The sequence below is a fragment of the Falco rusticolus genome, chromosome 1 (assembly GCF_015220075.1).
Source record: "Falco rusticolus isolate bFalRus1 chromosome 1, bFalRus1.pri, whole genome shotgun sequence".
In the NCBI taxonomy this organism is placed as follows: domain Eukaryota; kingdom Metazoa; phylum Chordata; class Aves; order Falconiformes; family Falconidae; genus Falco; species Falco rusticolus.
In genome coordinates, this window is record NC_051187.1 from 39,663,290 (window position 1) to 39,676,610 (window position 13,321).

At 44.1% G+C, this 13,321-nt stretch overlaps 1 protein-coding gene across 1 annotated transcript; it reads right to left on the reverse strand.

Annotated features, from left to right (window-relative positions):
- Nucleotides 1-9,596: 9,596 nt before the first annotated feature.
- CLDN5 (claudin 5) lies at nucleotides 9,597-12,696 on the reverse strand. Its single transcript, XM_037375621.1, has one exon. The coding sequence runs from the start codon at nucleotides 12,611-12,613 to the stop codon at nucleotides 11,963-11,965; it is 651 nt and encodes a 216-aa protein (XP_037231518.1). The 5' UTR covers nucleotides 12,614-12,696; the 3' UTR covers nucleotides 9,597-11,962.
- Nucleotides 12,697-13,321: the final 625 nt, after the last annotated feature.

The following is a 13,321-nucleotide window of genomic DNA, read 5'->3' on the forward strand; positions in this document are numbered from 1 at the left end:
TGTTTACATGATTTCAAATTTGAAAAACCATTGCCCTACAGTCTCATGATGCAAGCCTGGTCTCCAGGCTACTCAGGGTGTCCTGCAAATCTTAGAGCCCTTAGAAAAATTAATAGGTTAATGGAAACAAGATCTTGACCTTTACAGTTGCAGACTTGTGCTGTAATGTAATTCTGGAACTTGATACTTTAGGTGAGTTCTGTGGTGTTCTACAGTGTGCAATTTGGTATGTGCCATACTCAACTGTCTCCAGTTATTGCTTCCTAAATAGATCTGGAGGTTTAGTGCATTTACACCGTCCATGTTTGACTAATTAGATGTTCATTGCTTATTAGATTAAATCAATATCAAGGTTTAATTTTATCTGTAATTGAACATTCAGGTAACTATCTAGTACTAAACTGGTTCAGCACTTAGTACTGATAGTGGTATCTTCCTTAGGAAGTTTAAGACTTTAAAGGTAGTATCTGTCATTTCTAGCTGTACTTTCTCACTTGACAAAATCTTCAGGGCTGAAAAGATTTTCTGCTTCTAAAAATACACTCCAGTAGGTGGTTCTTTATTTATACTTGTTGTCAGTGAAATCCATTACCCGTTAGTGTTAATGGCACTCTGGAAGTGTATGCTATCAGAACAGCACCATTTCTGGATTATGTAAAAGTTACATTTTGAAAAATTAAGCACAATCATTTAAAGACCTGTATGCACACACTGTAAAGCACTGGTGGAGTTTCCCAAATGTGTCCTAGGAAGGGAAGCCTGGTCCACCTAAAACAGTTTGAGGAAGAGAAAAGCCAAACTATCCTGCAGTTTTCCTCTCTGCCTGCCTACTCCCTCTCCTTGTGAAATTTTTCTACCTGTGCATTGCCTGTCTCCAATGTTAAGCTAAACTGCCTCCCATTCTTCCTACTAGAGGTCTGAATCTCCCCTCAGTGTTTAGGTTTCTTGATGCTGTTACTTGGCTGTAGTGTGCTCACACCCACAAAAACAGCATTTGCTCATGCATGGGTGTTGGTGTATGGTTACCTGCTTTGCAAATCCAGTGTGTGCTACTTCATGAACATGAAGAAGGGGAAGAGTATTGTTGTTTCAGCTGGTTCCGCTTGCAATGTAGCCGTGTAAATAGATTAGCTGATATCAGTGTTAAGGACAGAGTAGTTAGAACAATAACTTAATGAACATATCCTTTATATGAGGCTTTTTTTCCTTGCTAAAGCTACTGAATTCTGACTCAGTCTTGCTGGCTCCTGTTGTAGAATATCCCCTCAGCAAACTCTTTGAGCATAGCATGCCCTGTCACAGGGAAGCTTTCCAAGTGTTGCATGCAAAACTGAGAAGGGAACCTGAAAAGGACTGAAAATGACAGGGTGAAATACAAAAATAGAAAATAAGTCCTAATAGGAAAAAAGAGACTGAGTAACAATAGAGAGTAAGCAGTAAATTTGGTTTGCCTTTCTAGCTCAGGAAGGTGTCTTGGAATCTGTATTTCAGGGCACCCACTGGGTGGTCACCAGAGCTCTTTTGAGTGTGTGAAATGAAATGGAAAACAATAGCTCAGCAGCAGTTGCTTTTTTTCCACTGATGAGGTGTTCTTTGAATTGCCAGCACGACTCCTGCTTGATTTAGCAGGGAATACAGCCAGGCATTTCCTGAAACGACAGCACTACATGGCGCTATTAGAAATGCTAAGTGAAAGGTTCTGCTGTGAATAACGAAGGGAAAGGGAATAGGATATGGGAGTGTGTCCCACTAAACTGTCTCTGCAACAAAAGAGGGAATCAAATGTAGCACAGCTGTACAGGGGCCATCTACCCAGTCTGAAAATCCTCATCTCTTTGTAGTAATGGATGATAGGAGCCAACAAGATCTTTTTGGAAGAGATATTTCTCTTTGAAATGGTTAGGAGATGATGCCGGCATTGTTTGTCTTCATAACTTGTCTTTTTTGTGTGGTGTTGTCTGTTCTGTCCCCATATTATCTCATAAACTCTCAACTCTGTTTCTTCGTGGAGACTTTCTGCCAGTAAATGTAGATACTGTTTGTGTTCTTGGCCAATATCCCATTCTGACTAGTCTCCACATACATATGTATCTGCTTACTCATCTGTTCCACTATCTCCAAATAACCAATAAATGTTTCCTTTTTAGAAAGGGTATTTTGTCTCAGCCTTTCAAAGATAGCAATACTGTACACGGTTCCAAGAGTACTGCATTGACTTGGCAGAAGCTACTTAAGAATCATTACTCCTCCTCCTCCGCGATTACAGCCCTTAAGAAAAAAAATGTGATGACCCCTCATTTTTTTGTTATTCAGCACATTTTTTGTGGTCTTCTATTTCATTAAACCTCTAACTGTTTATTTCCTCCTTGCCTCACCTTCTCCCCTCAGCAGGGTGGATGTCGAATAAGAGTGCCTCTGATTCAAATGGTCAGGGAGACCCAAAAGGATGGTACTGTGACAGATCATTTGGTTATTAGATAAGCAGTATCAGGTCTCATTGGATGCAATCTATATTTAGTAACTTGTACTGGTTTTTATCCAGTGTCCAGTCACCGTATTACTTCTATCCCTTTGTTTTTAGAACAAAAAACTTGTACATTACTGAGATCAGTCTTAGAGCCCTCTAGCTGTCCAGGACACTCGCCACGTTGCGTAGAGAGGTGTTATTTATGCTGTTTTCTAGTGTATGTGTTAAAAACTCCACCTTCCTATGTTACTTTCAACTTGGTGAATTCTAGGCGTTCTGAAACAGGTTAATTTTAGTCCTACATTTACATTTTTAAGTTGATTGAACTCTTTGCTTCTACCCTGGATATGTTCATTTCCATTTCCAGACTAATTTCTGTTAACCATTTGTCAGTGTACAATGTCTGTATTTTCACTGACAGCTCAGGGGGAAGTTTCACTTAGTTTGGTGCCTACAGCAGGATGGTATCTTACCCCATCTTTGCTCAGTATAAAGCACTTTCATTATGTCTTTTCTTTTTCTTTTGTTTTTCATCTGAACTAAGACCTTCTGTTTTATTCTAACTCATTTGCAAGGTCACAAAGTGAAGTTTCACAGCAGTTTAAATGCTTCTGTGTCCTGCCTGCCGGTATTACTACGTGGAGTAGCAAGATGGTGGCTAGAAAAAGAAAACCATTGCTTATTTTTCTACTGGATTTGCTCTCAGCTAGCTCAGTCTTCTTAACCAGTTCACTCCTAATGTGTGCCAGTGCAAGGGAGGGGGCTGAACCGTGTGACTGATCCGTAAGTGATCTCTAAAATACCCGTTCCATTGAGTTTCATTCTTTGTGTGCCCATCTCCATCCTTTCCTTGTAGGAGGGACAAAATGCAATATCAGGTTAGGATAGGTCTAAGATATTTAGTTCAGAAGAAAAATTGCAATTTGCCCTTTTCTTCATAATGCAAATTCCTGTATAGCAACGGATACTAAAACTAAAATTCTCAATTTCCATATTGTGACGTGGCTCAGGCTTCAGTAATTCTGTTAAGGGGAAAAAAATTTGCCTTACAATTTACCAACCCCTCCCACCCTGCCTTTGATGTGGACTTGTTTTCTACACACCAGTGGAACTCAATACTAGTGCTGCAATCTGCCAAAGGGCCATTTCTGCAAGGCTATGAATGCATTTTGCAGACAGCAAGCAAGTAAAATCTACAATCTTGTGAGAAAGGCAGGAGACAGAGGGATTGGTCTTTCCACCACTGATTATCAGCCTTTAGAACAGATAGCAGTAACTGCTTCAGAGCATGAAATGAGCCCATACAGCCATCCAGGTATAAAGTCAAGATTGCTGTACTGAACTGAAAGTGCAGGTTATAAAGAATGTAATCAGCTCTGGAGGAATCTGGGCAGGATGCCATTGATAATAGCTTTCCTTTTAGGAGGGACACTAATGATGATATGGATGTCTTGAATAGTTGTGGTCGTTAATAACCCCAGGCAGACAGGGGGTCTCTTTCTGGTATTAGCCAAACAACAGCATTAGCCCTACACTCTTGGTATGGTATTGGCTTCTGGGAAAATCCAGTATCTATTGCAGAACAACTGTTTTAATAATGTCTTTGTTTAGTTTCTTGTTACACCACACAGTGGAACTAACTTTCTCTAAAATGGTGCTTAATCGATGTTGTTAAAGTAAACAAAGATTATATTTATGGGGAAACTATTTCCATGTATCTGCAAAGGTACTCTTATTAATGCATCTTATACCTTTTTGAACAATAGAAGCTCCTCTTCCATGGCACAAGCTGTGGGAGTTAAGACTTCTAAAATTGGCAGGTAGTGGGGCACATAGACATTTTCAAGTGTATAAGATGATAAAATCAGGAGAAAATGTCAGAGTTGAAAAATAACTTGGGGGTCCAAGAACATAATGGAATTCAAAGTAGATGTCAAATTTCTAAAACTTCAGTCTTGCATGTCAACAGTATAACAAAAATAAAGTAGATGTAAACAGTGACATGTATTATGTTGCTTGGATTTTGGCAGTCACCTCCAATGAAATAATAGCAGGAAATTATAGAGGAAAAAAAAATGGTGAAATCATTCTGCAGTCATTGGGTATTCATGTGAGTCTTCTGTGTTGAGATAACACTTGGGTTTATTTGTATTACAGAATGAAAGATTGCTGTTATAATTGGAAACTTTAAAGGTTTTGTAGCTCAGGCTAAAGGTTATCCAGGCTGCTACAACAGATATCCTAATTCTAACAAAAGATATACAGTAAGGACAGAACATTATAACTGGAAGAGTAATCTAAAAATATACATAGCACAAGAATTCTGCCGTGCTAGGCACTTGTTAGAGCTGATAAGAATTGTGTTTGTTGGTTGTTTTTTTTTCCTGATCCTTCAAATATGTGAAGCTATATTGAAACTGAATCGTACCATTTTGAGATTTCACGTATGCTCTTGTCAAGCAGTGCCTATTTTTCTGTCCTGACTGATCTCTTTTGTGCCTAAGCCTAAAGTATCTCAAGGTTTAACCTTCTGTGGAAGTGTCCTGATCACAAGTACTGTTAATGCTAATGAGTTATGTATGAGTGTAACAGAGGGGAGTCGATTTAGGTCAGAATGTGTTTGAGAGTGGGAATAGTGCCCACAGGTACCCACATATAGTTAGATCAATTGCCGTAGTACCTGGTATGAGATTGAGATTAATGTCTGTCAGATCTCTGTCAGCCAACCTGGTTGGCTGAAACTTCAGGAACATACACAGCTGAAATTCAAAATGCATTTAAAATTGCAAACTTCTTGCTACCAGATTAAATACGATGTTGTAGGATTTGGTATTGTGCATCTCCTAGCTTTTGGTGCATTTTTTTTAACCATGAAAATCTGCTCATCTAAAAAAACCAAACCACCAAACCAATTCCACAGCCAGCACAGTGCTGTAAGGTGCCAAGACCTAAAGTCTGCACACGTGTAACTTACCTCGTTGCGGGACTTAGCCTGCCATGAGCGATGCATAGCAATGTTACAACCGGCACAGAGTTTGCAGCTTGCTCAATGGATCGGGGTCACTTTTGAGAGGGTTATCTGTTGTTTGCTTGTAAAAATCAGCTATTTTAAACATTTACTTTTGTTCTCCACTGTAAATAAACACAAACTGGCTTCATCTCATCTGTCATGTTTGTGTACACCAGAGCACCTCCCTGTGTCGTGCAAACTCTTAGCCTGGCTAGTGCAGCCTGGAGGATCCACCAGAAGGGAGCTTCCCTGGACTTGGAGCTGAGGTGGATTAAGGAATGGATCCACCTCTATTGCTGTACATAATAGCACTGAGGTACTTCAGCCTGTCTAAACTAAGCATATTTTTGCCAAATGTTAACTTCTGTGGATGACATCTCACCTGGGCTCCAGGAACATCTGGTACCTGCTATGAATGAATACTCTGCCAGCTGCTGCCAGGGCTTTAGTGAACGTGAATGGCCTTTGCCATTCAAGATGCTGTGAGGAGGATCAAAGTACAAGATGCAGTTTATTTTATTTTCTGCCTGATTTTCTAGTTGGTCAAAGTCCTTTCGTACAGTTCTGTACTGGGTGTTGGAGATCATCTCTTAATTTACTCTCCTAACGCCATGAGATTGGTGTGCCTTGTCAACAGCTCTGTTGGTCATGGATTGAGGTGTGATTTTTCTTTTGTAGACTGAAACCAAAACAGCTAAATAGTAGTTTCACGGCTCACTACTCTTCTTGCTTTAAGAATATCCATGTTGTATGTACAGTTCCCCATGCGGTATGATGCCTTTGCTCTCAAAACACAAAGCTAAAGCCAGTAGTTCAGCAAACACATCAGTTAGTTATATTCAGGCTGCTTAATATCCAAGCTCATTGGTATATTAATTTTCCTAGATAACTTGTGAAGATACTCATTGGTAAGAGTCTATTTTAAATTATAAGTGGTAAAGTTTGTGTGATATGCTTCCGCATTATCCTGAGCTTATTTAAGTGGTGCTGGCAAGAGTGACTGTAGGATCTACCCTGTTCAAGTGTCCATCAAAATATGGGTGTGCAATACTGTGTTTATTTTACGAACTTGTAAAGGATTACATGAATCTCCCTGTGTGTGCATGTATGAGTAAGAGGCACAGAGAATGTTTGTGACCACACTGACGTGATCAAGACCACAACATGTGGAATCAGTTGTAACAATTACTTTGTGGTGGTTTCTGCAGGATTGGCTTGGCACATCTTCTGGGTCCTGAATATCTGGGGGTGATCAGCAGCCCAAACAGTAGATGCCAGTTTCAGTGAGGCAAAGCTATACCTCAGGGCAATGTAAGAGTGGCCAGGCTGCAGCTGGAATCGAGCATGATGAGATCAGCATGAGCCCTGGGCACATGCCTTTGACATAACACACGTGCTTCCATGTTAAGTCCTGCTACTTGCTACCTTTCCTTGCCAGATTCTGATTTGAAGCTACGTGGTGAGCTTTGGAAGGGAGAGGTAAGCCCAGGGTTGTAAACAAAATCCCAAAATGCCACAGACAAAGGATACTGTTAAATTGATTCATGGCAGAATGTCTCAATTTGTATTTAATAAAAAGAAAAGGTGAAGCAAGGCTTGTGTATCCAAGCAACTGTAAAGCCTTCACTTGTTGCCATGGGAGGTTTTATCAATGACGCAGTGGTTGAAATTGTCCTTTTCTTATAACTGAAGGTTTTGGTAGGAAGAAGAGGAGGGTTTCTAGACAGAGAGCCTGTTCCTGCAGGGAAACAGCAAGGAACAGTCTGGAGCAGTCACATACACACAGACACATGGATGAAGGTCTGATCAAATTAAAAATTATAAACGTGATTATTTCCAAAACATAAATATGAGGCCCCCTTGAGGCTCTGCTTTTGGAACTATTTATCCTATCGCAATCAGTCTACACGTAAAACAAATGCAATATTTGACCTGAAAAGAGAATTCACCTGCTATCTCCCGATTAATTTAATACAGCAGAAATATTTGCTGTGTTTTACCAAGCAGGTTTAGAAAAGCAGATCCTCACACACTTGTACTTAACCAGTCGTTTTCTTCTTTAGTATATGAGTCAAAAAAAGGATGCATTGTGGGCATCATCTGATACTGAATACTATATTAATATATTGCTGAATATATGCATGAATATGGCACTTACATGGGGTGTATGGTTTTTGACAGGCAGGATTCTCATTTAGTGTTACAAATGTATAGATCAGTCTCAGTTTGAGGAAAGTATGTTTAAGAGACTATTCACCTGCAGATTTGTGGCTTGAAAGACGGCCAAGGAAAAAGAACAAATTCCTGGCGTAATATTTGGTCAGGGAATGTTTATGAATAAAAATCTAGAGTTACACTGGTTTCTCACTCCAAGAGTAAAATGTTTCAGTATGTTCCAAAAAGCAGATGCCCAACAAACATCTTTGTGCAGGAAAAGGAAATATTTCCTTAAACATCCTGCAGCAAACGTGACTGATTGAGCTTCCTTTTCCCTCTGCTTCTGGTGCATTTCCCTTCTTTGCACAGACAGGATCTAACCAGATTTGCAGAGTATGAACTGTAGGTTACTTTCAAATTCATAACTATGAAATGGTTCGTTTAGCAGGACAAAGGCCAAGCCGGCAGACACCCTTTTTCCAGCTCAGCATGTGCATAGCAATGGGAGGGTGGCAAGGAGCTTTTGTTAATCTCAACCGAGCTGGCAAGAATGCTGCAAAATGAAGTCTTTGAAGATGTTTTTTCTTCATTTTTAAAGTAACAGTTTGTTAGAAAAGATTGAAAATCTTGCAAAAAAATAAATCTGCAGAATTTTGAAAGACCTCCCTGGCAGTCATATAACTTAGGCAAATTTCCCCACTAGCAATTAGCCTCTGTAATTTCCTTTAACAGCCATTTTTTTCACAGGTTCTGTTTTGGTGCATCTGTGAAAATGTGGGTTTTTTCCCCAGCTTGAATGCACTTTAAAATAAATAAATAAATAAAAGTGGCAGAAAGGATTAGGGTATCAGGTCAGGCTGGGGCTGATCCAAGCTGCAGTGGGATTTTATTTTTTTTTCCCTTTTAGTTTAACGTGTAGGAATTGAAAGCTTGAAAAGCTGCATGCTTAGAGCTGTTCCTAAAATAGTTGGGACTCACACTCCACTTCCTAATGTGCTGCTCACATCACAAGACCAGCCGCTGCTACTTGCTCTTTTGTTTGAGGCTTCAGTGTCGAGCCCAGAGGCTGCCTGCTCTGTAAGGGCACGGTCTGTCCTTCTTCCCCAGAGATGATACACCTTTCCCTCCAAAAAAGGTAGCCCAGGTAAAGATTTCCCTTTGGGCACCAGTGTCACACCCCATCTTCCTGAGTCCAAACAATCCACTGCCTTTCACAAAAAACAGTACCCCTATTCAGGGATTGGTTTAGAAGTTTTTATTTTTATGTGAAATCATAAATACAAAATAAAAATAGTAAACAAGTGCTATAGATTTCTCTTTTCCTTGGGATGAGGTTCAGGCCTGATCCTGAGCACTTCTAAGCCTTAAAGTTCAGGAGTAGGTCTTTGCTTTTAATAAATCAAATGTAGCAAAAACCAGCTTAAGACTTTTACCCTGAAGCCAGTGATGTCAGTAACAGCATTCTCTTGGGTTATTTTTTAAAGCACAGCAGCAAGTAAGTATACTGAAGGATGAGATTAAATATAACATTTTTTTAAATGGGCCCTACTTCCTGCTAGAATTGTTGGGTGCTTCCCCACTGACCTCAGCAAAACCTTGTTACGTCAGCAGTGAGTTATGTTTTTAGTAGGATGATGCTCTGTTTGCTAGTACATGCACAGATAGTGCTGGTTTCTTCCAAGAGGTCTTGCATAATAGCTTCAGAGGATCCAGCCCTGCCATGACACAAAGCTATGTATCAAGATGTTTGGCTTGTAAAAAAAAAAAAAAAAAAATAAAAAAAAATATTCCCTTCTAAGGCATGGGTTTCCCTCCCTTTCCCCAAGTCACCAGTTCTGATGAGATTTTTAAATGTTAGTGATGCACTGCCCAGAAAGATTTCATCTTTTGGTCAGAGTCCAAATCCTGCAGTGCTTCTAAAGGCTCTACGGTACAGGTACATGCAGGTGTGTCTGTCAGCAGGAGACAAAAGAGAATGAGGTCCAGGATTTGGGCTAATACCTGTTGACTTATTTGCTAGACACAAGAATGCTGAGCAAGGCTGTAGTGTGTCTATGGGCTGGATGACAAATACAGTTGGACACTTATTTAAAACAAAAAATAAAGACCATGAAACAAAAGTGCCAAACCACGTAACATGGCCATCTTCAGTAGATTTCTTGCAAAATATATGCATTTAAATACATTTACAGTTTACAAGATTACACTGTTTAAAAAAGTTGCAATGATGAAATACGGAATATTTTACTCTTGTACCAAAACTACATATCACATCATAACAACAATACTATAGCTTTTATTTAAATGCAGACAGTATAAGAACTGCACCTCATTATAGAGCAAAACTAGTTGTAGACATATTGCTCTGCTTTTGTATTCTCTGATGGGCTCAGACCCTGCTATTTATGTGTTTAAAAATGAAGGCAGCTGTCTTTAAAAAGGTAAATCTCATGCTCAATAGTCCACATCAAAATTTGCAGGGGCAAGGCTTTAGTGTCTCATTCAGGTCTGTGTACATAATAATACCACTGGGGTTTTAAGTTTGCTAAGCAAGGTAAGAGCACAGTCGATGTAAATCTGTCACAAACCCAGTTATGGTTAGTCCATAAGTCTTTGTGTTATTAGGAAGTTGTAAGAGTTAATGCTCAGGTTAGGGAGGCAGGGTATTGCTACATGGTTGTGAGGGGCCCATGAGATCATAGCATTACACCAAGGAATATTAAGAGCGCTTTTCTTGTTAAGTCTTGGCAGAAGTCTCCTTACGGTGATACGGACGCTGTTGTGGTCCATAGCAGAATTCTGTGTTGATTTAAAAGTACACATAATTCACATCGAAGTGTATCACACCACCCCTTAACCCCTCCTTTAAAACAAAGCTTGTCTCTGCAGCGTAAAATGGAAAGGTATATGCTAATCTTCCACACTTTGCAATGTTTAGCAGGTGCTGAACTCAGAAAATGAGAGTTATGTTGCCCAGAGCATCTTTCAGTCTGCACAGTGTTATCAGGGCAATACAGAGGAGCCGAGAGTCATGACTTCACATCTCCTGATTAGCCTGCATAAAGTTTCAGTCAAGATATTTGGTAAAATTCTTTAGCAATTTCTTTGCTCAATTTGGTACATGAAGGAAAGTACATTAACAAAATTATGGTGGGGAGCCAACTGAGTGCATATTCAGCTGAACACACAATTCAAAATTGGCAGAAAGCAGGGCTTGGCAAGAAGGCCATGAAAGCTGTCTGTACCCCCAGCCATCAGCATCAGGGGCAATCTTTATGTTTCCAGTCTTCCGTAATGCAGATGAGAGGATCCAGAGGGATGCCTGCTGGAGCCAGGACATACAAATCTCCTAGATCTCTGAATCTAGTCCTCCCGTAATTCTGGCAATGAGTTGATATTCAAGTAAAAATAGAACAGAAGCTGATCAAGGAGAAGGGAATATAGAACCTCAAGCGGCAACCTAGTGTCATCTGGTTTGTACTCTACTGAACAACTGCAGCTACCTGAAACCTTTCAATCTTTCTGAAACCTGAAATCTTTTAAAGGTCTCAAAGGAACACAGACCAATGCACTTCTCTGAGGGACTGAAACAACTGCAGAAAAATCAAATACCTTTCTCCAGACAGTCACCTGCCTGCAGGAGTAAGGACTGAGGTTAGTGTCGTGCTTTACACAGAATCTTAGTTACCCAAACAGAAGAACAAAAAGCCCCAATCCCTAACCGGTGAAGGTCCCAGCAGGATCAGGCAGATGAAGTTTTTCAGGAGAGAAAACGAGGAAAGGACGCTCCTCCTCGGCACCAGTGCACACCCGACGGCGCGGTGCCACGGCCAGGCGATGCTCCGAGGGGCACCAGCCCCTAGAGTGGGCGGTGAAGTGCTCACGGCGTCCACGGTAGCACCGGGAAAAGCCGGGAGCTGCGGCGGGAGCCGGCCGGGAAGGCGGCGGCCAGACGGGGCGGCCCCGAGCATGCTGCCGCGGCTCGCCCGGGCCCCCCCATTCCCACCCACCCCGCTCCGGGCCGGGGAGACGCCGTTTCGGCTGCACCGTGCGGCCGGGGAAGGGGGGCTTTGCTCTACCCGCGGGCGGTCAGTACCGGATCCCCGGCGGCGCCGAGCGCGGAGCTGCCCGCAGCGGAGCCACCAGCCCCCCGGGGAGCCGGGCCCGGGGGCAGCGGGGCGCTGCCCTGCCTAGGGCTGCCACTTTACGGGGGGTCCCCGTTAAGAAGGGACGCTAGGCAGGGGAGCGCTGGAGCTGGCTGCAGGCGCTCCCGGCGCGGTGCCCTCTGTCCGTGTCCCCGCAGGGCCGGGGGAGCGCGGCAGCCCCGCTCAGACGTAGTTCTTCTTGTCGTACTCGCCGTTGGAGGTGGGCCGCCGCGGCGCCGAGTACTTGACGGGGAAGGAGGTCTCGTCGCGCTGGGAGCAGGAGCAGCAGCAGATGAGGCAGCCCCCGAAGAGCAGCAGGGCCGTGGCTGCCCAGCCGATGTAGAGCGCAGCCCCCATCTCTCGCTTCTGGGAGGATGGCACGGTGGGGTCATAGAAGTCGCTGATGACGATGTTGGCGAACCAGCAGAGTGGGATGAGGACCAGGACCCCGCAGAGAATGTAGATGGCCCCACCAGCGATCACGACGCGGGACTTCATCTTGCCGGGTCGGATGCAGTTGGTGCACTGCGCGCCCACCACGGTCACCATCAGTGCCACCAGCCCCAGCAGTGCCACAACGACGGTGAGTGCCCGGCCTGCCTGCACCTCGGGCCGCAGCGCTAGGATGGAGTCGTACACCTTGCACTGCATCTGCCCCGTGCTCTGCACCACGCAGTTCATCCACAGCCCTTCCCAGATGGTCTGCGCCACCACGATGTTCACGTCGATGAAGGCTGACACCTGCCACATGGGCAGCCCGCAGGCCAGAATCACCCCCACCCAGCCCAGGATGCCCAGGCCCAGCCCCAAAATCTCCAGCGCCGCCGAGGTCATGCTGCCGCCGCTGCCCCTGCACAGCCCCGGAGAAAGCACGGCGCGGCTGCCTGCTGCCCCGCTGCCCCGGGCGCTGCCCCGCCGCTCTGAGCGGTGCCGCCGCCGGCAGCGCTATATGAGGAGCCGCGGGGCGCCCGCCCCCGCCCGCCTCCGCCTGGCCCGGCCCTTTCCCGCGGCGCGGGGCTCGCACGGCGCTGTTGAGCGGCAGTGGGGCCGGGGGCACGGCTGCCCCCACCGCTGCTCGAGGGGGCTCCCGCCGCAGCCGGGGGAACGTCCCGCCGCTTGGGCCGGCACCCTGCTGCGGCCGGAGCTCGCAGGGGCGCCCCCGTCCGCCCCCGGTTAAGCGGGGCGCTGGAGGAATCGCGGCCCGCCTTTTGGCCGCTCGGACTTCTTCCTTGCGGTGTCGTTATTTGTGTGTTTCCTATTTGCTGATAAAATCCACAGCCAGACCCTCGGAGAGGTCCCAGCAGTGTGGGCGTCCAGATTATCCGAGCCTAATTGATTGTTTCCCAAAAGGCTAAGCCTGGACATCTGTCTCCTGTGCACTGTGACAGGCAAAAGTGTCAGCAAGCACCACCAGACGCCTTAGGAACTACCCTGGAAATGGGAGAGCTCTCAGTATGGCATCTGCACGTCATCTGTTAGTACCAGTGGACAGATTCTTAATTCCATCTAGGAAAAATAATCACTCTTAGCTTACAGCAGCAT

Bases quoted from the DNA above. Each gene is read 5' to 3' on its own strand.
- CLDN5 (XM_037375621.1), bottom strand. From the start codon at position 12,613: ATGACCTCGGCGGCGCTGGAGATTTTGGGGCTGGGCCTGGGCATCCTG.